Source organism: Taurulus bubalis (assembly GCF_910589615.1).
Source record: "Taurulus bubalis genome assembly, chromosome: 5".
Classification (NCBI taxonomy): domain Eukaryota; kingdom Metazoa; phylum Chordata; class Actinopteri; order Perciformes; family Cottidae; genus Taurulus; species Taurulus bubalis.
In genome coordinates this window covers 20020457-20046329 of record NC_136593.1, presented here as the reverse complement: position 1 = coordinate 20046329, position 25873 = coordinate 20020457, and the positions used below count along the sequence as shown (strand labels likewise).

The following is a 25873-nucleotide window of genomic DNA, read 5'->3' as shown; positions in this document are numbered from 1 at the left end:
TCAAGGACTCACTGACTTCACCCGTTAAATGGTTGATAGTGAGAGACTGTGAGGGTTTGAAATGGTGTAAATATGAATGGGACAGCACTTTGCTGCAACGTAGCACGTTACCATTCAATGACAAAATGAAATGAGTGATGCATAAATCTATAAATATCCTCTGATTTCATGTGTTTTCATGTTCCATCTGTATTCCTTGAGTAACCCTCCTCTTTGTTTACCTTTTCATTTTACGTCTCCATGCTTCCACTGGTACCGTTTTTAATGTCACATTGCTATGAATTGTGGGTAATTCCCATGGGAAAAGTCTGCATCTGGTGCTGACTTATGGAAAGGGTTCATAAAGTGCTCAAAATATCTGCGAGAGACTCAAACACTCTGCGATTTTGGAGAGAGCGCAAATGTGTGAGTGTGGAGATTGAGATTGGGCCTCAATCTCAAACATTTTGGGCCCTTTATGAACCCTTTCCATAAATCAGCATTATATGCACAGCCTCTAGCACTCAACCATTTAACAGTTGATGTCAGAAAGTCCCATAAGGGGTCAGGGTTTAAGGCCTTAGGGGGGACATTTGGGACTGGGCCTCTGACTTGTTTATCTAAGTCAGGTGTGCAACATTTGCTTATTGATATTAATCACGGCTGTAATAAGGAAGATGTCTGGTCCACGTTCTTACATCAGAGCCTCTCCTTAACGTTTCTTCAACCCTGCAGTTTCACTTGTAGTTTTTATACTCTCTCCACCAGTTCTGCCATCTAAACGGGACTAATTATTGTGAGTGTTGCTGCAGAATATGATGGGTGGAGATGTCTGGCCTCCTCAGGAAATTGCTCTTACATCCCAGACAAAGTGACAGACTGTTCCCACAACCCGTTTGCAGACGCGTGCTAAAATTCAACAACAAAAAATGAAGTCATTTCGTCTTAGCTTAGCAAAATTTAGGGATGCAACGGAGGAAAGTGTTTATGACTTTCGAGGTTGAGCGGTCGGCCGGAGTTCGTCGCCTTTGTTGGGTTTATGGGGCAGACGGAAACCGCTGCAGGGTCTTATGGTCCGGTCCAGCCCTCCCCGTGCACTCCCCTCACTATGAGGCAGTGCTTTTGGACCGGGGCCCAGGACCAAGCCCGAGGCTCGCTGCTGCGCTCCAGCCTCTCCGGAGCGCCGACTCTCACTGACATCACGTCAGCTGGGGAGACATATAAGTGGACTGTGTGTGTGTACGCGTGCGTTCGCGCGCGCGCTGGCTCCTCTCAGCTTGTTGCTCCGAAGCAAAACACAAAAGTGGACTCTGCAGGATCGTCATCTCTCCGGGTTGCCAAGCGGCGAGCCGTCGACAGCATAAAGAAGCCAGTCGGGTAGAACAAGGTTCGGCCAGCCATGGCAGTACGCATCGTACGCGGGATGGAGGACCTGGTGGCCTCGGGCAGCCAGCTCGTCTGGAGCCTGGCGCATCAGACCGTGAGGAGGTGGTACAGTCGTGGCCTGATGCCGTGCCGACGCGTACTAGAAGCCTGGTTCAGGATTGGAAAGTGCTACCAGGTATGACGGCAGCGTCGACGCGTTCTCTAATTGATTGCTTTATTGGCAACACGTGGGATTAATTACCGAGCCCCAGATGGATTTCTATAATCACTCATTGCATTTTTATGGCTTCGATTTTACCCATAACCTCCCGTATACTTTCCACCCGAGTTAAGTGAGTCTGCGATTGTTTTTCTTCCTCATCTGGCTGGTGCATGTGTTTGTTTGTGTGGATGTGAAGACATTTATCAGGCCGCCTCTTGGTGAGTCAACGAGCATTTTTTTCTTGTTCTTTTCTTTTAACGAGGGTCTCTCCCGCAGCACATATGGCAGTCATTAGAGAAGCAGCACGACCAGGCGTTTGATCTCCCTGTCTGGCTGAGGAGAACTTTCAGCGTTGTCTTTGAAATGCGTTGATGTCGGAGCACCTGAAACACTGTGCGCGTGCTACTTGAATATTTACTGTGTAAACTTGAAAGTGCTCAGGTTTCTCGTCTTTGCTTTTTTTTCCAGCACTGCCACGAGTAAATCTTTTGCAAAAGATGGCCTTTGGGTCTGTTTTTTTTTATAGTTGTGAATACAATTACATAGTAATAAAGGTACAACAAGCTATAGACACATTGACATGGTGTGACGGAGAACAATGACAATATTCAGAATATTTCTCAAAGGAATGCAATACCCTTTAAAAGCGCATAGACGCCTGACACTCCAGCTATTTTTATTTTTGTTTTCTTATTTTAATTTTATTTTGTATTATAATATATATCTTTTATCTTTCATCTCTGTTGTTTTATATATATTTATTCTTTGTTTGTAAGTTGCTGCTACCGAGACACCAAATTTCCCCTCGTAATTAATAAAGTATATATTCATTCATTTTATTCATTCATTCATTCTTTCTTTCTCTTGAAAAGAGTTCTAAAGTACCAAATCTCTTTAATTTGTTTTCCCTGTTCTATCTTTCACAATTACATACACATTAGTTAGAAGAAGCATTCAGAACATTTACTTCAGTGAAAGCTGTAATGCCACTCAAAATAATAATGGAAAGACTCCAAAGATCATCCAAAGGAATTGTAATCACTTTATAAACTTTTAAACCAATCATGTGTTTAACAAAATAATACAAACATGTGTTGTATCTATAGATAAATGTAGAAGTATAAAGCAGTATGAAATGCAGGGTGGGCCCGGCTCATCCTGAGCAGGTCACTGTGGCTGGAGGGGTCGTGTGAAGAGGGAAGCCATCGGGGCCGTAACGACAGAGCTTAAGGGGGATGACCTCCTTGACACAGGCGTGACCTTTTTCTTTTCCTCATCTGGGACCTGGGAAGGTCCTCTCTCTTCGGCTGGTCTGAGAGCATCCCTTGAATACAATTTGGATACGTGAATACAAGTGGATAAAAGTGTCTTCGAAAAGTATAGCGGCTTTGGCATTGCTACTTATATGCTACAGTGACTGCCATCCCACCATTTTGAAGAGTTCATTTTATGTTTTGAAGTGCGGCTGAGCGTTCGGGAGAGAAGAAGTCATTTGCACAGATCCTGAAGGTAAATCTGGAATACGATGGCTGGCCGTGAGCTTGACGTCAGACTGATAACTACAGGCCTTTGTCCACTTATGTTTGGATGTCACTGCCTTACAACAATGCAGCATTGATAGACGGAAAAAGATTGTGCCATGGGACAGCCACAACAATGAAAGGGTCACTATAGTGATTAATCCCAAATGAAACGATGGGACACATAGACAAATTTATTTTCCCCTATTAAGACAAATGAAGGTGTGCTTTTCACTGAGGTTACCTTCAGCAGTTCTGTATTTTCACTTCCCTTTTTTTGTCATTGATTCTTGCCTCTTCTGGACCTCTGAGATATGGAGCTTAACACACCTGCTGTGCGGCCCACACCAGACAGTAGACGCAGTGGGCATGATGCTGAAATATGGTTGGGCTTCAGAGCAAAAGGTTAGCACAGCAGCAAGTCAGCGTGATTGCAACTAAAAAAAGCCTTTTGTTGAGAAGCACAGCTCTTCTCACAGAACCCGTAAATCACGCTGCGGTTTGAGGCGCTGAAAAACAACTAAGTGGAAAAGTAGCTCGCGCAGGATGAAAGTGAAACGGCATGCTCAGTTGTAGCGCAGAGAACAATGTGTCCTCGTAGGGACTGAGGCTTAACGCCGCGCCAAGGCGTGTTCCCGCCCTTGCGGTCACGTTGACGTGACCCTCACTTTCCAAGCAGTTGGATGCCACATGTTTTTCTCTGAAGTCACAGAAACAAACAAAAAAAGAGGCCGTCCTGGACACATTCCTGGGCATCAACAACCATTTGGGTTCTGCTCAGTGTCACAGAGATCAGACAGTAAACTATCTGTGATGCAGAGATACGGTTCACAGAATGATGGAATAAGATTGCACTTTTTCTTTAGAGCATGAGCAAGCTTTTTTTTTCTGACTATGCTAATCTGTCATCTACTAAAACGCCTATTTTAACACATCAAAGCTACTATGTGTATAATTTCAATATGGTCATAAAGCATCTTCAACAACTTTCTAATGGAATAAGTGTTTTTGTTTGTGTAAAAAAAACAAGAAAAAACATAGTGAAGTTTGTGCTTTTAGCCACTGGGGGGCGGCAGAGTGAATGATATAAATATTCATATTGTGGCTTTAAGTATGTGGATATATTGTTTTATATTAGATTAAACTTTACCTTTACCTGTGCGTTAAGCTGGTGGACCACTTCCACTGATGTGCTATTCAACAACAGATGTGGTACATTATTATTACCACTTTTGAGAGTGCCAATAGCACAAATGAAAAGTGGTAATCATAAGCAGCAACGGGGGTTTTGTCACTACAGCCTTATTTGCTGTGGTATGACCAGTAGCTTATGGTGGCTAATGGCAGATAACGTCAGCTAACTTTAGACGCAAGTCAAACTATTCCTTTAACTTAAGAATACTTTGGTCCTGAATTTAATTTGAGTGAACAACTAATGCAAATATAGAGGTGGTTAAAATGGGTTTAGCCTGCTGCTTGTCCAACTCTTATAGTGACAAATGCATAAGGCACCAACTTTTATGAACACAGAGGAAGAAAAAAATCCCCAATGCTACATTACATATGATTTCCTAAACGATTCATGACATTTATTATTGAGATTACATTTCACCCACAACACTGAGACATATTATATAAACACCACGTCGAAAATTTGTATAAAGTAATTAAAGTATTGTGAAACACCAGCCTGGATTGTTGGCAACAACTTCGCACGCTGAAATATGACTTGACTAATATCCATCAGCACAGTAATATTTCTCCCTTGTCCTGCAGTGAAAGGCAGTTCTGCTGACTGCAATGGAATGAATCCTGAAGCCATTCATCTTAAACAATGCAGAGGGAATTCAATTATAGCCCTGCACACCAGGACTTCATTGTCTTTCGGTTTTGTTTCTTACCGGCAGAGGAACACGCTGGATGTTGACATTTCAGGGATTTTCATTAGAACGGCGCTGTTGCAGAGAAAGGACATGTGGGCGAGAAAGACAATAGCGTTCGAATCCAACAGCAGTAGAAGAAGCTCAGAGTCTTTGTTTATGACTCATGGTGCTCCTATAAAGAGCTGATTTATTGCTGAACTTCACAGTTGCACTTTCTTTCTTTCTTTTTCTTTTACAAAGAAGGGTGATGATGTTGGCAATACCTTTGATGTTTTGATGCGTGCATCCCATATGGACACTTAACGGATGCTCTCATTCGTTCAGCACAAAAGTCACTTTATTCTTTGGGCTAGAATGGAGGAGGATGCCTGCACGGCTTTGAGTGGAGGTAGAGACAGCGGGCTTTGCCAGTGACTTTGTTGCTTTGCAGGAATTGTCTAACGTTGTCCCTCCGTCTGTCTTCTAGATGACCGAGGGCCGTCTGTGTCAGGTTCACCTCCTCGACGACAGGAAGCTGGAGCTGCTGGTTCAGGTAGACGACACTTTGTCTACCTGAGTGTGCTTGTTTTCCACCTCATGTCATACCTGTTTACCTTTTGAGCATATCAATCTAAGCTGAACTCCTGTGTTTTTATCCAAACCTTCTAGCCCAAGCTGTTGTCCCGCGAGCTGTTGGATCTGGTGGCCTCCCATTTTAACCTGAAGGAGAAAGAATACTTTGGGTTAAGCTTCATAGATGACACGTAAGTGCACTTCAGAACATTATTGTATTCTAAAGATAAAGAAGTGCAATGTCCAAGGGGCGTATGCACGCTTGGTTTTATCACATCTTCTTTTAATCAAAGAGGTTGGTTGATTTAGAACCGATCCGATGCCTTAAAAGAGGACTAAAAAAGAAGAGAGGGAACTTACTGTAGCAGTTTTCCAATACATGATTTGTGCTTCTACCCCCCCTGACCAGTGGCCAGAGTAACTGGCTCCAGCTGGATCGTAAAGTCCTGGATCATGACTTCTCCAAGACTTCGGGGCCTTTGGAGCTCAAGTTCCTAGTGAGGTGAGTGCCTTTGCTGCAGAAGCTTGCCAAATGTGGAATACTGCTTTATTGTAAAAGTCAGCCTAAGCGGAGGATTGAAAATCTCAATGTTTTATATATCAGACTGAGTTGTGAGTGTTAACGGCCTAATATGAAGCAGGTTGGTATTGAGAGCTTCATGGTTCATGCTTGTCCTGACCAGCAGGTGGCAGTGATGGAACACAGTTTTACAGTATTGCTGTGTGGTTGCTGAATTGTATTTGACACAATGAAATCTGTGAATAAAATGCATTGACATTTGTATTTCAAGTGAACCTTGCTGACCCGAAAACACTCTTCACAGGTTTTATATTGAGAAGATCACCTTCTTGAAAGACAACACGACAGTGGAGCTGTTCTTCCTGAATGCTAAATCTTTAGTGTTTAATGTAAGTGTTTTAAAAAAGAAGTGTTTTAACTCTCATTGGCTATTGATCCTGTTATACCCTTCTAACCACATTCTGCATGACCTTGAGTTCCAGATCATTGAACACAATTGGTGGTTGCCTTATGAGAAGATGTCTAATCCAACTATTGATCTGCCATCATTTTTGATTTACCATCGACTCATAAGAGTTCATTCTGCTGGGGGTTAAGGGTCAGAGGATCAATATCTTGCTAATGTTTTTCATACTATTTGTGTTACATATAGTATGAAATATGTAGTATATGTATTACATATCTTTTAGACTAAATATATATTGTTCATCTCCTACAGCCTATCTTTTTATCTTTATACTGAATTATTGTGCATGCATATAATGTTTATAATGTAGTATTTGATTCAAAGCATGCTATTTATTGAGGAAATGCAAGTATTTTTAACCTCACAACATTTGCATATGGAAAACCTCTTGAATATCTAAGACTGCTGTTAGATCTCAAACGGTTATCCTTTATGCTGCGTTCACAAGCTGTTGGAAAAGTTACCGTTTGACGTAAAGTTCATGGTTCACTGTCATGCAAGCAATATATTATTGTTTAATGCAGTTGTTTGGCATTGCATTTAAAATACCCTACACTATAGACAGCGTAGCAAATAGTTGCATGCTTAGGTTGTTATTTATATATATATATAATGTGTTGTGGTTTGAGGACAATTTGTTTTAAAATTGATTGGGTATCTGATTGAGTGCAAAAGCTAAGTTCAATCATTCACATGACAAGTTGTAGCAGGACGACTGAGTCCAAGCTTTACCTGTAAACAATGTGATGGAGGCAGGCAACCTAGTTTTTATAGGCGCATATAGGAGCTTATGAACCGTACGAGGTGCACGTGAATGCAGCATGTGCTCAGACGTTGCGCTGCAGTTTTTTTTCGCGGGGAGAGCACACTGGTCACCATGGGAGACGGAGACTGTTGAACCTGCTTTCGGACTGTACCACTTTACCGAGGGGGGTTGTCGCTTCAGGCAGGACCTTCATCAACTAGCCTTTTTTTAATGCACCACCGTGTGTTTTGTCGCATGCAGAAAGTGTAACACTAAATCGGGCGCCGAAAAACTGGAGTAAACTCACTTCACGGACAGTTTCACACACCGTATTGTCTCTGCGGCATTGGTTCGGTCGGTAACGGTGGGACCGAGAGGTACGGGACGGGAAGATTTCCTCTCAAGTCAAGTGTCTCGGACCGACTGCACTTAGTGTGTTTTAAAAGACGACGTTAATTTTTACCTTTTTTTTTTATTCTTTTCACAACAGGAGACCATCGAAGTGGAGAGTGAAAATGTTTTCAAGTTAGCCGCATTCGCATTGCAGGTAAGAAAGAGTTCGTCACAGGCTTTCCGACGCCGATATTTTGTCTCTCACCCCCCCAAACGTGAATGAAGACGGTCGGGCACGCAACATTTGAAAACAGTTGTCCTCCTGCTTTGGTCGGGGCAATTGTTCAAGAGATTAACGCTAGCTCTTTTATATTAGTATTCGCCTCTAAAATGCACTTGTTCTTCGAGGCGGCGTTTACTTGAAAGAAAAAAAAACGTGTACAAATTTCATGCCTCTGTTACGTTAACTCCTTGTTGCGGTTTGTGCCCGGGCTGACGTTAGCTAGTATTAGCATAACAGTTAACTCATTGGGTCATTTAGTAAGTCTTTTTTTTATTTTTTATTATCCAAGTCTTGCATTTTCTCACAGTGCTTTTACTAACCCCAGTATTTCTCTTTTTAGGAGGCCAAGGGAGAATACAGCAGGTAAGAAGTTATCAACATTAAAACGAATTTATGTGATGAATGTAGAAAGGTGTAATCTTACCCATGTCACAGTATCAAGTTGTCGTGTCATTTAAAACATGTTTAGAGGTTTAGAGTATAGATTCGCTGGGAAGAAAACAAGTAAGCTAAGTGTCAATGAATGTACACATGTCTGTTTAAAGTGAAGTTACATGTAATAACATTTATTTATATTTTTTTGCCAGCAGTCATTCATACACCTTTTCTGTAAACTGCACACTTGAGGAAGTGTTCGTTTCTGTACAGCAGGGTTTAGTTTATCAAGTTGTTAGGGCAGTGCTCAGTCCACAAATGATGACTGTACAGCCAGTTAATGTTCGACTTGACTCTATCAGATTTTATTTCTTTCACGCTGTACTTCCCTTGAGTTAATAATTCCCTTGATGTGTTCATGTAACATTGAACTGAACCCTGCTGGCTCGCTGCCACCCACATGGTCCAAACATTGCCTTTTAAAATCAAAACACTCTTGTTCTCCTGTCACACTGTTGACTATCAAGGCGGCCGCATTGTGTTTACTCTTTCAACAAAGCCCTACAAAGGCTGGTCTTTTCAGACGTGTTGTGACTGCGTGGCTTCTTACTAAATGTCACATTTACTCCCAAACACGGCATGTGTGACACTTGTAAAAAAAATACACGGACAGCGTTCATGACGATTTGGCCGACACTGGCGAGAGAAATATGTAAAAACCTGTGATAATCAGTGCACTAGTGAAGATACTGTTTTCATTGTGGGCCGTGCTCTCAGAGGCTTGACCTGCTGATAAGGTATGTTGCACTTTTTTTTTTTTTTGCAAGCCGTAGGAGTGAAGGTCATTGGCTGTGATTAGTAAACACTGCTCTGTCTGAGTCAGTGACTGAGCAGGTTGAAGCGGCACAACCTGTGTGTTGTCCTAGTGCTCTGCCTCTAAAGGCCTCCCAGTCCATTATGTGGACACAAAGATTTGTGCTCTGTTAGGAGTTGCATATGTATGGTTTGAATGGTCATACATGCAATGCTGAAAATGCAGTTTGACCCCATGTCAAATCGTTGCCTTTGTTCTCCTGCAAAATGACCCCCCACCCCCTCCAAAAAACTGTCTTCGTCTGCTTGTGCCCATTGACCGATATAATTATTTACAGGCATGATTAATCTGATACATGTTTGTTGTTATTCATTGCAGCTTTTATATAGTTTTATGCCTGGGTGCTTTGATTTAGAGCTACTTCGCCTTGAAGTGTAGTGTGCAGTCTGAACTTTCAGCACACGTGGGTGTGGGGATGGGCTGTTCTTTGTACTGACTCTGAAAGCACAATAAAAGATAACCTGCCAACAAATCTGGTTGAATCAGCGGGGATGGGAGTGTGGCCAAATCGAGCTGTCTTTGTCTTTATTTTTTCCCCCTGTGCATTTTGATTATGGTTTATAGATATTAGGTTTTAAGACACTTTTTCACTCGCAATGAACTTTTCCTCAAACTGCTCTTACTTGAGTGTAGCACTGACCCCAACATCTAACAGTATTATCGCAGCGATGCATCCCCCGCTGTCCTGTGGCAGTATTTCTCATTCCTGTCTGTAATGTCCTTTTAACTACTTCTTTGAGTCCAGTAAATCCCCTCATAAAGCATATACTATACATGTGTCTCCCCTACACTGTATCAGCAAAGGGCCCTGGAGCAGTGAGATTAGCTGTGGAGGAGTTAGGGAGTCCTCCTCCTCCTACAGTCGGCTGCCTTAAGAGGGATGAGCCAAGACCCACTGTTCAATGGTAGACAACTTGGCGTCAAGAGGACTCACTGTTATTGTGGTGGTGTGGGCAAACCCCCTGCTGTGCATTGAATAAATGCGCCATCAGGTTTCACGTTGTACTTGTATCAGAATTCCCCTCCGTCAGTCAGTGTTGCGGTGCATCTTACAGCACTGACTCGCACCACCTGCAGGTTTAATCCATAGCAGATTGCCATAAATTACAACTCCTCGCTGAAAGTTGATGAAAGAGATTGCGGAAAACGTAGGAAATCACTGAATTGATTGATGTCTATAATTATGTTCTAAGAGTAACCAAGCGGGGATTTCTATTGTCGTTATTGTAACCAACTTCAAAAGTGAGCTAAAGAGATTGTCTTTGCCACTATGAATTCACTTTTGTAATGTTAAATCAACTGGGACCAGCACAATGCCAGTTGTGTTCAGATGTTTCCCACATCAACCAATATTACAGCCGGACAGTTTTAGTCCTCCATTCTATTTGCAGGTGTAGCCTGTAGTTAGTGGTTCATTCACAGCAACAGGCTCTCTCATTGTTCTCCCTCCACAGTCACCACGTCTCAGCCCTGCGGAAAAGCTGACACATGAGTATTATCTCTCCCCACGCTGGGTAGGCAGCGCTGGGCCGGGTGTAGGAATTGCCCCCGTGCTGCAGGCTGAGGGGAGATAACAGACGTAGTAATGAATTCCAGATTGCTGACGCGTCAGCGCGGCTGTGGAGTAGATCACCCAGACAACGCCAGGCCCCAACCTCGCCATAAACGTACGCCATCAAACATGCGGCAAAGTGCAGCGGCAGCAGAACCCAGTCAACCTAGGAGAGGTAGCTACAGGGAAGAGTGATTCAAGTGCCTCTGCCCTTACAGCGCCTCGTACCTGTTTTTGTTTAGTAAGCTACTTCACATAACTGGATCATGATGGTTCGGTCCTACCATGTCAGCGGCTGTTAAATTTCATTCATCTTTAAAGAACAGGACTTAAGTTGATGTTCAAGGTCAAATGGCCATTCGCCTTAACTCATCCAATAGTTTATATTGCTATGTTGTTGTTATAGCTGGTAGAATACCTGAGGATGTTCCAAGAGTTTTTCTCATGTACAGTCGGACCTGCACGTTTGAGTTCCGTCTCAGAGAGGCTCATACGATGCTTTTCAACACAGGGAGAGGCTGCCAAGTGCTTGTGAATGGCTTTTGTTCAGGACTCCAGAGGACTGGCCTGCCAAGCCAGAGCCCTTTTTGTACAGCAGAAACTGTAGATCCAGTACTCCCGCCTACATGATGTTCGAGTGACCCATAGTTCACTATCGAGGGCCTTGACACTGACAAACACCACGATTTGTCTGAACAGATAGGATGGCCAGTTTCTCTGTTTACGACTTGAAGCATTTTTGGCAGAGTTTGTGCGTGAGACCAATTGGACCTGTTGCGTCCGTCACGGTGGGAATCAATATAAAGTAGTTTACCTAGAAGAACAGAAAATAGCCATGTGGAGTGCGTCACTGCTGAGAAACTGCATGAAATGGCTTTGATATTTTTTTTAAGATACCTTGCCAGCCCCCTTTTTTTCTTTTTTAAAGGCTCCCTCTGATTTAAAGACCCTGCATGTGCTTTTATATGTCAAGTCTGGCAAGACATGAGTGAAGCTCAAGTTTAGTCTTGGCAAGTAGTGCTTTTTTTATAAGTAAGAAAGATGAAAACAATATCCTGACACTGCACCTTGTCTAAAGGTTTGCAAACATGATATATCGCTATCATGCCTTGAGATAGAAGTTCAAACCACATTGTGAAAATATGAACGTGGAGAAATGTTCTCGACCCACTTTTAGACTTTGAATTGAGAGTATAGTGTAAAAGGCTACCTGTTCTTTACTAATGGTCCACATGCTGGTCTGAAGCACTGAGTTCAGCCCCTAACAGGGTAATTTTATGTAGATGTCTAAATGTAGAGATGATTGTTGTATTGTTGAGTTAGTAATTAGACCATGATAACCTGTCTCTCATCAATCAATGTATTTTAGGTGCTTTGCTGTTTCTCACCCAGCTAAAGCATAGATGAGTAACAAGAAATGACTCTCTGTTTTTTGGTGAATGAATACATTTGCTGCTTTTAACGTGTGGATATGATGTTTGTTTGTTTTTGTCAGTGCTGAGACTGCCAGATCAGACCTGAAGCAGCTCCCAGTTCTGCCCACCAGAGTATTAAGGGAGCACCCATCTCTCAATTACTGGTAAGTTTAGCCCTTTCTCCACAAGATATGCTTTCAATTCAAATGTCAAATAGCCTCGGTGGTCAGTACCACATGGTTGCACAAAGCAGTAATTTCACCCAGAATAGCAGTTTTGAGGTAAACCGTGTCAACAGAATGGCCCGGTACTTGGCAGATGGTTTTGCCTCTGATGGGGCTGACTAATTAATGCCTGGGTTGTGTTAATTACGTTTGCCCATTAGACCCTGCGAGCACACAGGGAGGTGCTGACAGCTACTGGCTATCTAAAGGATTGCTGTCTGTCTCTTCAATCCACTCTCACTGCTGTTTTTTTTCTCCTCTGCTTGTCCCCTCTCTTCATCTGGCTAAACGGTCATCCGAGGCTACTGCTGCTGCCTCTGATTCAGTTCAATATCCAAATTAAAATCATAGTCTCTTTTCTGTCTGTAAAGCCGCAGTTGGTTTGCAGTCTCGCTATGCTGTTAAAAGGGATGATTACAGTGGCGAGTAAATGGGATGCATTTGCAGGAGAGGTAGATGAGAGCCATCAGCGGGCCAGTAGGCCAGACTGCATTTTCTGCATGAGCAGACAGAATGTGTGTCAAAGAAAGAGCCCTCTCACAATCCCTCTGTGGCTGGAATGTGCAACACTTGATGGATTATTCATTAAATTATTTATCTATCCATTTGCAGTGAGGACAAAGTGATTGAACATTACAAGAAACTGAAGGGACTGACCAGAGGGCAAGGCATTGTGCAGTAAGTAAAAAACAAATACATATATATGTATATATTTTTTATGATTAACCTGTGTTTCCCAAAAGTTATGCACTACTGCTTCTTATGCCCCAGTTCTCCCGCACACCTACTCCAATTCTTCCTGTTCAACCTCACGCGTCTGCACCGGGGTGTCTGTTGTTGTAAGAGGTGTCTGTCACCACGCCAGAATGTGTCATTAGTTAGTGGTGGTACTCTTCGACTAGGCACCCAGCCAGCCTTGAGAGGATGTCGGTCCGCCACTATGCTTTTCTTCTTTTTACCCTCAGAGCAACCCTGGGTCGTTCCCACTGGGATGATTTGTGGCCTTGAACTGATCAATGGACTCTCCCTCTGTCACGGACCTGAAACAAATCGATCAGCTTGCCACTGCAAATGACTGTGGCTTCTGAATGACTGTAGCTTAAATCGCACTCTGTCTGTTGTTAAACAGCCACCGGTTGACAGTGATGAAGTGCAAATGGTGGAATTCCTGTTAACCTGTTCCCTTCTTCTCTGAAGGTATCTGGCCCTGGTGGAGTCCCTGCCGACATACGGAGTCCATTACTACCCAGTGAAGGTAACAGTGGTGCCCCGAGTAATGAAGCAGCTTAACCTCTGAACAAGCTTCTGTCAACATGCCGGCTTCAATTCTTTCTGCATCCAAGCTAGCACAACAATCTGAACTTTATTCACCTAAATGTTTAGCATTGAGCTTAAAGCTTTGATCATGAGGCCTTTTTCCTTTAAAAAAATCTGTGTAAAGCAGTAACACATGTATGTTACTGTAGTAACACACAGGACTTTACCTGTTTAAGTGGGATAGAAAAATACTAACTGACTCGCACAATAATTCAAAAATATAAATCCAGTAAACCACTGTAGCACATTTAGTTAGCATGTTTTATGTGATTCCTCCAACCTTGCTTACTTTTACTTGCTTCCTCTAACTTTCCCAACCAAGCCTTATTAAATCAAGGTGTCTGAGGAGATCAAACAGGAGCGTTAAAACGACTCAGTCAGGCTTGCAGAGATTTAAAGGCCTTCAATGTATTTGATCTCTTCTTTTGTTGCTATTGCTGTGAACCTAATGAGATAATTGCTTTTGCAACAGGCCTTTTTTTTTTTTTTCTCAAACTCTCACCAATAAAACTACCTCTAATGAGTGGTGGTGTGATTTGTGCTTGTGCTTTCATGCAGGACAAGCAAGGACTACCGTGGTGGCTGGGAGTCAGCTACAAAGGCATCGGCCAGTACGATCTGCAGGATAAACTGAAGCCGAGAAAGGTAGGCTGACCTCTTTTAAAAAAAAAATTTTGTCTGGAGTTTTCCCTCATCCATGTCAAGAATCTAAGGATACCGGATTTCATATGTTGTACAACTTGAAAAGCCCTCTGGGACTAACTTGGGGTTTGTACTTCATAAAAAAATAATCGTCACAGTTTTCTTACATTGACATTTAATACTCAAATAAGAAAAACAAATAATCCTTTAAAGTTATGGCCTTAACTTCTTGTGGAGGTATTTAGGATAGAGCGCTGTTGTAAATATATTTGCTAATTGAAAGCACAGCTTCCATCACCGTGCCTCTTGTTAGCTGGTTAATGATCTATCCAGACTGTAAATAGGTGTAAGGAAGACCATGGTTCCCATGTCAGTCAGGAGAACAAGGAAGACGGATGGGAAAATATATTGGAGTATCAGTATGTGCTACCTGCAGTCAAGGCTGTAGGTAGAAGAGCAAACACAATATGCTACTATCAACAGTGGAGGCACTTGTTATCGTGTTATAAAACAGCTCGATCTTAAACCAAGTTTAAAGGAGAAAGTGCAAAAATACCTACACAGAGCATAACATAGTGTAGAATGTTCCCTTTTGATTATAACATCTGTTCAGTAGGGCCGTGTACTATACAAGTAAAGTAAACTTTTCCCAAGTGTCAAAACTGTACCTTTAATCTCACGTTGAAGAAGAAAAATAATCAGACTTTCTTAACTTTATGATGTTTATTAAGCTACTCTTCTAGTCTGTAGAAACCTCATCATGAGCATTTCATGAAGTACTTTCAGTACAAAAATACATTGTACTACTTTTTTTAGTTTGTACTTAACCTCAATGTTATGTGATAGTATCCCTATCAAGCGTTTCTCCCCCAGCCTCTTTCATTAAACTCACCGTAACTGTTGTCACATGGCAGAGACCTGTTGACTTAGCAGGGTGTGCTGCTACACTGAGGCATTAATGGGCGCAGCCCCAGTATGTCTCTCCCCGACCCTTCTATGGAAGGTGTAATTATGGTTCTCTGTGGGAAGCAGCAGACCTCTGGGTCTGTCGGAAGGCACTGTACCAGTCAGGTGGGTGGGCGTTTGGAGTTTAGGGACAGCCAGTGGGTGTTTTTTTTTTCTTCCTTTTTACTTACTTACAGACGATTGGAACTGTATGGCTACTTTCTGTTTGCCTCCAAGGGAGTCCTCTGTATCTGGTGAATATTGATAAAGTTCACAGCCTCTGTATGTATTCACCCCAGCCCATCCCTCCCTGCCCTCTGCCCAGCCCTTCTCAGCATGCTGCATTCATTATGGTAATCTATGTGTGTGTCATGGAGGGAACACAATTGATCTAACCATGCCAAACAATTATCTGTGTAGGGGGTTGGGTTGAGGCGTAGTACTGGTTGGAGGTCGGCAGTTGTGAAGATTTCTTTTCTTTATCCTAAATTTGTCTATTTTTCTGTTTTGAAAAAAATCATTGAAAGCCGCTACACTCACATTATCTTCAATGCATGCCAGTTTCACCACTCTACGTTGAATAGCCTGGCACTCAAAAGCCCACTCTGCCTGCTGTGTTTAAGAGAAGTGGCACATTTAGTAATGTGAATACCCTGTCATTTCCATTGCGCGTCAGATGCAGTGTATGTGAGTGAGCACTAGATAGACAAAAGGCAGAGGCTAAGCGTTGCAAAGATCTGCAGGGCACAAAGGTTGAATAGAAGATGCCAAGAGGAGAAGCAACATGTTATGTAGGAAGAGGATAAGGTAAACTATGTAATGGGAGGAACACAAATGGAGGACCTCAACAGGGCTTGGACTAGAAAAGTGTCTTTCCGGGACACACGATGGGACTGAAGCAGATGACCAGTCTTCATAAATCTTCAGTTTTATTATCAGGTGACAGTGTCCGCCTCTGGGTAGTAATTACATGATATGAGAGGCCTGAAAGAACGGTTAAGTGTCGTAGTTGCACAAGTTTAAATGAAGCACACCAACTCTCCCCTTTCTTCTATTTTTATTTTGATTAAACTCAGCTTCCGGCATCTTCTTCGTGTCACGTTTTTACAACTTAAAACAGTGAGTCATGCTGTGGAAAGGTACAGTGTTGTCAGGCAGAGAGAAGCCCGTACGTGACGTGTTGTGCGAAGGGTGTGGCAGCTCTTTCTCTGTACAGGCGTGTAAGTCAGAGCCTTTTGACACATTTTCATCCATGTTAGAATCTGCAGATTCGCGGCCCCCAGGGGCTCCTTGGGTTGTGGGTGTGAGCAGCCTGATCCCATCTGAAACCACAGGCATTTCTGGTTCACTTCCACCCGCTTGTAATGAAATGTTTGGCAAAAACAAGGGGAGATGAACTACGAAATACTAACCATTGGAGCTCCACAAAATGCAGTCCATTCACTGAGTAGGGAAAAAAATGTAGAAACTACATACTAAATACATCTATACACTTCAGTAACACCTGGACTCCTTTTATGGGCGTATGTAACTGTATGTTAAATGACCAAAGCTAGGTCTCAAAGTTGAAGAGGTTGTATTTGCAGCAAGAGACTAGGAACTAATTAATAAAAAATACTCAATTCAAGCTGCAAGTTGCTCTTTAAGAGGACTTCTTGCAGTCTTGTGATTGTGGAGACTGAGGTGTGTCACATCTTTGAAACACTTTGGCCGTGGCTTCAGCAGCCGTCACAGCAGAGTCCTGTAACAGTTTCATGTAGGTGCTGACACACGGGTGTGGAGTTTCTCTAATAGGAGGAATGATCCTGTGAAAGTGTGTTTAATGTCCTTCTAGACCTTTGTTCCAGATCTGTTGTTACAATGTAAATGATGCTAGTGATTGTGACTAGAGGGTGTGAATTGGCATGGGGTCCCCTCTACCGTGGGGTGTGCTTTTTTGGAATTGTCCTGCTGGCCGGGTGATTCCCATTGTTTATTTAGTACCATGCTCTGCATTTTACTGATAGTCTGACTGTATGCGATGCCCGCAATTATAAAGACAATGTTGCTATACTTTGACAATAACTCAAACTTTCTCATTCTGTGATGTCATGGATAATATTAGTATATATTCTGAGTAAAACAAATCCACATTTATAGTTCATATAAAATGGAAGCTTCCTGCCAGGTTAAACATGTAGCTTGAAACTATCAGGGGTCGTGCTTGTTGGCATGGTGCACAGTGTTTCTTTTTGCCTGGTTAACTGATGGTGTTCCCTTTGCCACATAAAAAAGCAAAGAGAGCCCCTGCTATTAATGATTAGACCACAGTAACAGATTCCTAACATGTTTGTCCCAGTGGGGGAGATGGTTATAGTAGATTCAGCCTCACAGCAGTGCTTTGTGTGGTATTTACACTATGAAAAGCAGAGAACGTCCAAAGCAGAAGTGGAGTACTCAAAGTCTGCCGGGAATGATGACTTATCTGCAAGTTACGGGAAGTGGAGCAGAGACGAAATGACTTTAAACAAGGCAAAAACCTAGCCCTGCCAATACTTGTGTCCAACCTGCTCATCTGGTCTGACTAAAAGGAAGTGAGCTGTGTAGGAGGGAGAGAGAGAAGAGCAGAGCAGAGTTGAGCCTCGGAGGCAGCCTGAGGTATCTGTGATGTCAGAGGAGGTGGGGGTGGTGAAAGGGGCGTGGTCAGCTCAGCTGAAACTCTTGCAACACCTATCTGGCTCCCTGAGAACAGACAAGAGAGCGTATTGTTCGGGGAAGCTCTAGCCCTGTGGGAAACTAAAGAGTAGAGGGATTCAATACAAACCCAGATAATTCAGCAGGGATTTGATAAGCGCTAAAATACCCTTTACGGTAAGCCTTTCCATTGTGTCCAACTATTACCTGTTCAGCTGTTTTAAATGGACATTTAATGTTTTATTTGCTCCTAAATGTCCTCTGTAGTGTGGTGTTGTACCTGCTCTATGGGACCTACATACACACGTGTGTCACTGTGTGAGCCGCGCTGTTGTAAAGGAAGATATGTAATGTGTTTATAGTTAGTTTGCCCACTATAAACTATACTCAGCAAACCTGTTTGTCCCGGCGAAAGTAGAGACGTGTACACCTCTTGGGACTTCTTACCCCCGGCACGGTTTCCTCTCAGTGTTCGAGATATATGAGCACATGTCAGGTTGTGTTCTTATGGACAGTATGGGGCAAAACAACGGTTGTACGTTTTCTGCAGCATTAATCTCAGTCGAGCAATGAGCAGGGCAGAGTTGTTCACAGGCAAGTGGCTCCAGGTCTGTACCGTGAGCCCAGTTTCAGTGGAGCAGATGTTTCATTCGGACACAGAGAAGTCCTCCATCTGTTTCCCTCCTCAGCACGGTGCAATGAGAAACTGGCTTGCCGCCTGGCACCATTCCGCTCCATGCACACGCAGCAGCGTTATGATTGCACCTGTGTTAGACCAAACCGACACTTGACTGGCTGGCTCCACCGAGCCCCATTCACAGCTTCAGCTGCTGTTATGTTGTTCTGCTAATGTTGCAAGTTAACCAGAACAGGAAAGCTTTTCTGAGTGAATTGGTGAAATCCTTTGTGTGTCAAATTACATTTCTGTTTCATGTAGCGCAAATCCACATTTTAGTTGATAGCCGTGTGTTGGCTCGTGCGATCACTGATGTGTCATGCCTCTCTACCCCTCCTCCCCCTCTCTGCCAAACTGTCTCGTTCTCTCCGCAGCTGTACCAGTGGAAGCAGTTAGAGAATTTGTATTTCCGAGAGAAGAAATTCGCTGTTGAAGTAAACGACCCACACAGGTCAGAGAAAGAAAACCGCCTGATCTATTTTAACTGATTTGAATAGGTCCTTTTACTGTTTCCCCCCTGTTTTTTAGCTGCTGCTTGCTTCAGATGTCCTTATCCTACACCTTACACAGTGTGAAGGGCATCTGCAGCCAGTGGCCCAGTTTGGGCACCATGTTAATGGCTGTAGCTTTTTCTGTACAATGAGTGTATTCTTGCTGTATAACGTCCACTTTATCACTGTACGGTTGCTATAAGACCTCTGCCCCTCACACAAGCTTTTATGTGGCACTGTAAGCCTCCAAAGCTGTTATTAAATCCCTCTGTCTGTTTCAAAAGGAGCTTGATGTCGCTGCTCGTCACTCTTCAGTGTATTATTACACAAACACCCACAAATTGAATTGGCCAAAGATTCTAATCTTCTTTTCTAATCTTTGATTTACACCCTTTTTTGTGTTAATCTTAATTAAAGCCTTGTTAATCTCCCTTCAACTGTTTCGTGTTTGTATGCAGCTGTTGAACAGATTTGACTCTTGGATCAGAACAAGCACTGAACCTTTGTCTTATTATCCTCCACAGAAGAACAGTGACCAAGCGAACATTCGGCCAGACTGGTCTGGTTATTCACACATGGTATGCCAGCCACGCTCTGATTAAAACCATCTGGGTGATGGCCATCAGTCAGCACCAGTTCTACCTGGACAGGAAGACAAGCAAAGTGAGTGTTTGTTCTGTCCCTCTTGCCAACTCAACTATTGTTGAAAACTGCCTCATACTCTCCAATGCTCATTTAACAGACTCCACCAGGCTGTGAAACGAGCCTTTAAAACATAAGTTATGTTTACAAGGTTATTGTGCAAGTGTCACAGCATGGTGTAATGGTGACTGTTCATCATGTGATGCGTTGCCTGATCCGTGTCCCATGCTCGTGACTTGTGTAAATAAAGGGATATGACCGGTTTAATGTAAATAGGTCCTGAGCCTGGTGTTGAGAAATTGGCATGTCCTTGGTCTATTGACAGTGAGGTAACAGGCTGTTGGGTAGCTTGAATTGAAAATGCATAAAGGCATGCAATTGAGTCAAATATTTGTTGTCACTGCCGATATAGCCGGCAGAATGATGTAGTTGTAGAGGGAGTGCCTAATATTATGGCTATTTTTGCATTGTCTGTGGCTTAAGAAGAACCATATTCAACCCAAAGTAAACCACAATTTGCCATATAAAGTGGGATGTTATTAGTGTGGAAGGGGTTCATGTATTTTTTACGATCGCACCATTGAGAATAAATAGAAAGGGCACAATGGGTTCACAGCCTAGGTTCTTGTTCCAGTGTTGAAAGTTGTCAGAATAAGTCGAAGATACACTCATGTTTGTGTTTGCAATGCACATTTGCAGAGCATCGGGGGCTATTATACAGAATAAGTGTTGTGTGATGTGTGATGTTTGATGTGCACTTTGTGGCGGAGATTGATGAGCGCGTGGCTGCAGTCAAATGAGGTTATTCAGCTACTGTCTCCCTCAAAGGCAGATGGTGTGTCAGTGTTCATCCAGGAATAGAGCCCGCGCTGATTGATGAGAGAGCAGCGCACTCTGAGTACCGAGCATGCAAATAGAGCCGCTGCTATCATTAAAATGAAGTGCTCACAATCCCTCCTTTACTACTCCTTTCCCATGCCATCCTCCTAACTCTTCCCCCACTCCTCCTTACAGTCAAACATGTCCACCACCAGGAGTTCAGGAGACATCGCAATAGACCTCACAGAGATCTGCGCCCCGCGGATCATCGCTAAACTTTCCGGCATTGAGAGCAGAGACCAGCTTATCATGGCCAGCAACGGCAGCCTCATCTCGGCCGGTAAGCAGAGAGTTAATCGGCTAATGGCTTCTGCTCCACATCCGAGTGATGAGTGATGATTGAGTGCTATAATTTGTAGTTAATCAGATGTGCGCATATTCCAGGTTCGGCCGACTCCGAAGTCAGCGAGGAGCAGAAGAAAGAGAAGGCCGCCGAATTGAAAAAGAAAGAAAAACACCTTCAAGACACACTGGCGCAGAAAATTGAGGAACTGAAAAAGATCTGCATGAGAGAAGCTGTGAGTTTTCTCTCTCGTTCCGTTTCTCTCCAAAGGCGTTTAGAAATGTCAACACTGGCAGCTGACTGTTGGTTGTGGTTCTCATTTGCAGGAGCTTACGGGCAGATTGCCGAACGAGTATCCCTTGGCCACAGGGGAGAAGGCGCCTCACATACGACGGCGTGTCGGGACAACCTTCAAGCTGGACGACCTTTTCCCGTATGATGAGGTCGGTATCGCTGTTGTTGTGATATATTTTCGTTGTGTAATCATAAATGTTACACTCTACTCTCTGCCACAGTGTTTGTTTACCTGGAGACCATTTAGATCATTTTACTTTTTGAAATGAGGATTAAGAGTTTAACATGTGGTTTGAGGCTTACATTGCGTAATGCTTTTTCGTGAAACATTTGTTGTGATTTTAAGCCGGTTTCCATCCGGAAGTCAATTGGGAGAATTAATCGGAATATAAATCTGAAATGTGTCAGCACACTGAAAATGAAATGCCTTGAAGTCTGTTCCTCTGCGCCGAGTATTGTCGTTAACAGGATCTGCCTTTTATTTTCGTGAAACTCCTTGCTAACGGTGCGTTGCGTGTTCCCCTGCAGGACCCACATCTGAGGAATCTGGAGAGCAGGTTCGCCCTGCAGCAGAAGATCGTGGAAGCGGCCATCAAGTTATCCAACGAGGGCGACCTCTGCAAGACGGTGAAGAAAAAGAGGAGAAACAACTGTCTGGATGCAATGAGGAAGCTAGAGGAGATCGAGAAGGAGATCAACGCCTACAGGATCAAGAAGGGAAAGAAACCCACCCAGAGAGCCTCGATGATCTTTGCAGGTAGATTTCATCAACAACAGCAGTTAAAACCCTACAAAGGTTATGCTTCTTAAGGATTCTAAGGACAGAGCATTTTTGATCAATGGTAGTTGATTTTAAAAAGTCTGTCACTTTCTATGAAAGTGGAATATCGCAGGCGTCTCTGAGGGCCGTTTTCTCTTTTCTGTTCCCTAGATGATGTCAACCCTTCAGACCTCAGCTCTCTGTCTGACAGTCTCACTCTGGATGATGGTACGTGCCCAGGCAAAGCTGTGTGCTCAGTGTGCGTGTGCTCACTCTGCATTTTAGATCCATTTTAACCAAGCAATCACTTTTATGTCCCAGACGATGAGCTCAATTCCCAGAGGCAGCGGTCCAGATCGGTTCAGTATTCCCCGAGACCACACCACGCTGAGACTCTGGACATCCACTACAACGACAGACGGGGCTCTGCCAATGACCAGCATGCTGACAGCAGGTATACAGCTGCTGCCACCCATGAAATGTATTGATGTATGAATTTTCAGTGTGTGTCTGACAGTTGTTTTGGTAGACGCACTAAGCGTGGAGCTAGTACAGACCTGTAGAGTCGATCCAGAGCTGCATTCCTGCCAGTCTCCTCCTCCCTCCTTTTTCCTGCCTCTCCAACAATCTCCCTCTTATCAGCCCAACGCACTAACTTTAAAAATAGATGGAAAAGAACATGTCGCTGCCTGTGAAAGAGCAGACAGCGACTGCAAGCAGAGAGCAGAGAAGAAAGGAGGGAAACAGGAAAGTGGCCCTGGAAACATGGTTTAAATAGCAGTTACTTCATGGCTGTTTACAAAAATGATGTGGGCTATTTAATCTCATTTTGAGCAGCCATAATGCTTGCTGTTGCATGAAAAGAAAGGCCGATGGACTATGTAATGGCAGTCATTCAGGTGTAAGTGATAACTAAAGGACTGCATACACACAAACCCCAGGTTATTTTTCTTCTGCTTCTGCTTCAGTTTTGAGAGCAAATGAAGAGGCGGTAGAGGTGTTTAATCTCAATAACAAGCTCTGACCTAAAGAGAAAACATTGTTCTTATCCGCGTTCCAGACTAAATTACGGCCACGTCCAGGAATCACTCCACAGCAGTCACAGCGATGCCTTATCAAGCCACAGCAGCCCGTTTAAACCGGCTTCCAGACAGCCACATGACGCCCGCAGCATGCCCCCCACACCCCTCCTCACCCGCAACGCCTACAGCAGCAACCAGCTCAGGTAGGGCCCTGATTTGTTTGTTATTTACTTGGAGCCAATTATACACCAATCGTTGCGTGCGTGCGTGCGCCGTTTTCAACACGTCTATGAGGAACCGCAATCCGTATGCCGACAGCTAAATGAATGAAGACGACAAATATCAACACATGGACAGTTTCTTTTCATGTGTTACATTGAGTTTTAATGAACAGGTTTTAATTATTGTTTTTTAAATCGTAGATCAGAGGATGTTCCACAACATTTCCGCCAACGCAGCGGCAGTCTGGAGTCCCAGTCTCGGCTCATGACAGAGGCCGAGCCTCCCGTGCCAACGTTCACCTTCTCCCCAGCCCGACGCAGCAACAGCACTGAAGTCCTCGACGACGGCTCCTCCTACACCAGCCAGTCCAGCGTTGAGTACAGTGTCCCCGGGAACCACACGCAGAGGCGCAGAGCCCGCGGCCGCCACAGAAAGGACCTGTACGCCAACACGGGCAGCATGCCCAACCTGGCTCAGCCGGACACCCGCTGCTACGCCTACCAACCACGGGCCAGACCCACCACGACGGCCTACTACGTGACGGGCTATCCCAGCTACGCCGACCCGGAGCCGTACTCCAACGGAGCCTACATGTACGACGAGATGGAAGGACACTATAGCGTCAACCCTTCGTACCACGTCGCCCCCACAGGGTACCACAGCCACGATATGCACCCTCACTACGGCACCGACGAGATGGACGGCATGTCGCAGAACCCGTACGCTACGCTGAGGCCACCCAGGAACCGCCAGGCGCCCCGCGGCAACGAGCCCGTCGGCAAGAACATCCAGAAGGCTTTGGTGGCCGAGCACTTGAAGGGCTGGTACCATCGCAACGCTGCACAAAAACAGACGGCGTACAACTACGACTACGACCGAGGCTCTCAGCATAGCCTGGGCTATCAGACCATGCCTGCACCGCACAACAGCAGGAACATCTCCTACTCTTCAAGTGAGATCACTGCACCCTGTCTTACAGTCTCTAGTGTGTTATGTTGTTATCCTTGCTTTCATATGTAGGTCAGTTTCTGACATTTCCTTTCCTTCTCCAGTGTCCACGGTGTCCTCTAGCGCAAACTGGCGAGGTCACATGAGCGTTGGTGGAGGTATGTCGGAATACAACATGCCTGTGCACGCTCCGCAGTCCTACTCCTACAGCACAGCGTCCTACAGCCACTCCGCCCACAACAGGTGAGAAAACAAAAACATGGCCTCAACTCATCTCCTTATCCAATAAGCCACTCCCTGATCCTTCTGATCCTAACATAAGCACTACTGTTTAATTACTTAAAATGGGTGGCTACAGGAAATATAAGCTGCCATTTGGGTCTGTTATCCCTTTTCCGCACAACAATACTGTGAACTGATGTATAGCCATTGTTACCTTTTCGTCGACAGTAAGTTGGGGAATGAGAAAGCGTCAGTGTGCTTAACATGACAGCCTGGCTCAGCAGTAGGATTATAGGATCTGTGCAGCCTGCGGTCAGTTCCTCCTCAGGGCTTAAGGCTGGTTCTGCTCTCCTCCTTAACTGTCCACTGGCCCCTGCTTTCTTATAGATATGATGCCTCCCCGCCTTTTAAGGGCCCCTGGCACAGCCCCGATGGCCGGAGGCGCTGTGCCGTTTTCCCTGCTAGTTCTTCCTCCTCGGCTTCCTCCTCCACCTCTTCCCTGCCCTCCTCCTCCTTTCCCCTCTTATCCTCCCCCGGCTGTCGGGTCAGACAGGTGGCCTCCAGCCCCGCGCAGCCTCAATCCTCCAGAGGGCACAGGCTCAATAAGGTGTCCTTTGCTCAAGGTAGTTCATAGTAAGTAAACAGCAACGGCCGGAGCCTGTGCGTTTGCTTCTTTCAGTTTGTCTGCAACGTGACTCCATAGTCTGCTTGTCGATGTTTTGAAGTAAACTTTGCATTTTGAGATGTTTGACTGGCCTTTCTTTCATTGTCATGTTTGATGAAGTAACTGCATGGCTTCTTTTAAAAAAATACATGAAATAAACATGCCTGCCCTACTTCCTCTTCCAGCTGGCATAATGTCATCCAGTGGTCACGTTTCTCTGCCGTGTGCTTGACACAGTTTGTTTGCCTGTGCTGTTTGCCTTCCTCTCGGCCGTGCAGAGACTCCCTGCCCATGTGCTGCCACTCACTCTTGACCTTTGCCCCCTCTCATGCGCAGATGTCCCACAGAGTTTGAGTGGCGGAGCCGTGATAGGATGGCGTGCCCCACGGGGCCTTTAGAGAGAGGTGGTGCTGTTGCCTATGCTACTGACAAGGGGAATTAACCCCCTCCCCCCAATTATCAGTCACAGCACAGAAAAATAGGTGAGAGACGAGATTGTAAAACTTGCCCTCACGGTTATCATGGTGATGGTGGTGTGTCTTTTTTAAAGATATATATCATTATATGTGGCAGGGACTAACAGAACGCTCCAAATCATTTCACATTGCTCTGGCTGATTTTTGCTTCTTCACTCTGGGTGTCTTGCGGTGGTGGGAGAGCAATTGTGTGGCAGAGGGAAACAAATTTGACCCTGAATATCGTCTCATTTGAAGGCTCTGCGTGTGTTTCAATGTCTGTGTGCATCTGCTGTGATGTCGGTTGAGAATGTTTGACCCTGGGTTTACGATTCATATTAACATGCCTGAAACACACGAGGTAACTAAGCACATGACTTTTCTTCTTTCGTTGAGTTTCCTGTCGTGGATTTGACCGCCCAGGGTTAA

The 25873-nt window shown here is 44.3% G+C and overlaps 1 protein-coding gene across 1 annotated transcript; it reads left to right on the top strand.

The window, feature by feature from the left end:
* Positions 1-1378: 1378 nt before the first annotated feature.
* Positions 1379-24959, top strand: frmd4ba (FERM domain containing 4Ba; the record flags this gene model as incomplete). The annotated part of the gene is made up of 23 exons (XM_079217721.1): positions 1379-1540; positions 5437-5502; positions 5619-5713; positions 5932-6024; positions 6347-6431; positions 7744-7800; positions 8210-8232; positions 12166-12249; positions 12922-12987; positions 13507-13564; positions 14185-14271; positions 18937-19013; positions 19578-19716; positions 20710-20854; positions 20959-21092; positions 21184-21300; positions 21680-21908; positions 22083-22139; positions 22233-22365; positions 22972-23136; positions 23356-24107; positions 24208-24346; positions 24713-24959. The coding sequence occupies 23 exons, from the start codon at positions 1379-1381 to the stop codon at positions 24957-24959; spliced, it is 3210 nt and encodes a 1069-aa protein (XP_079073847.1).
* Between the last annotated feature and the right edge of the window lie 914 nt (positions 24960-25873).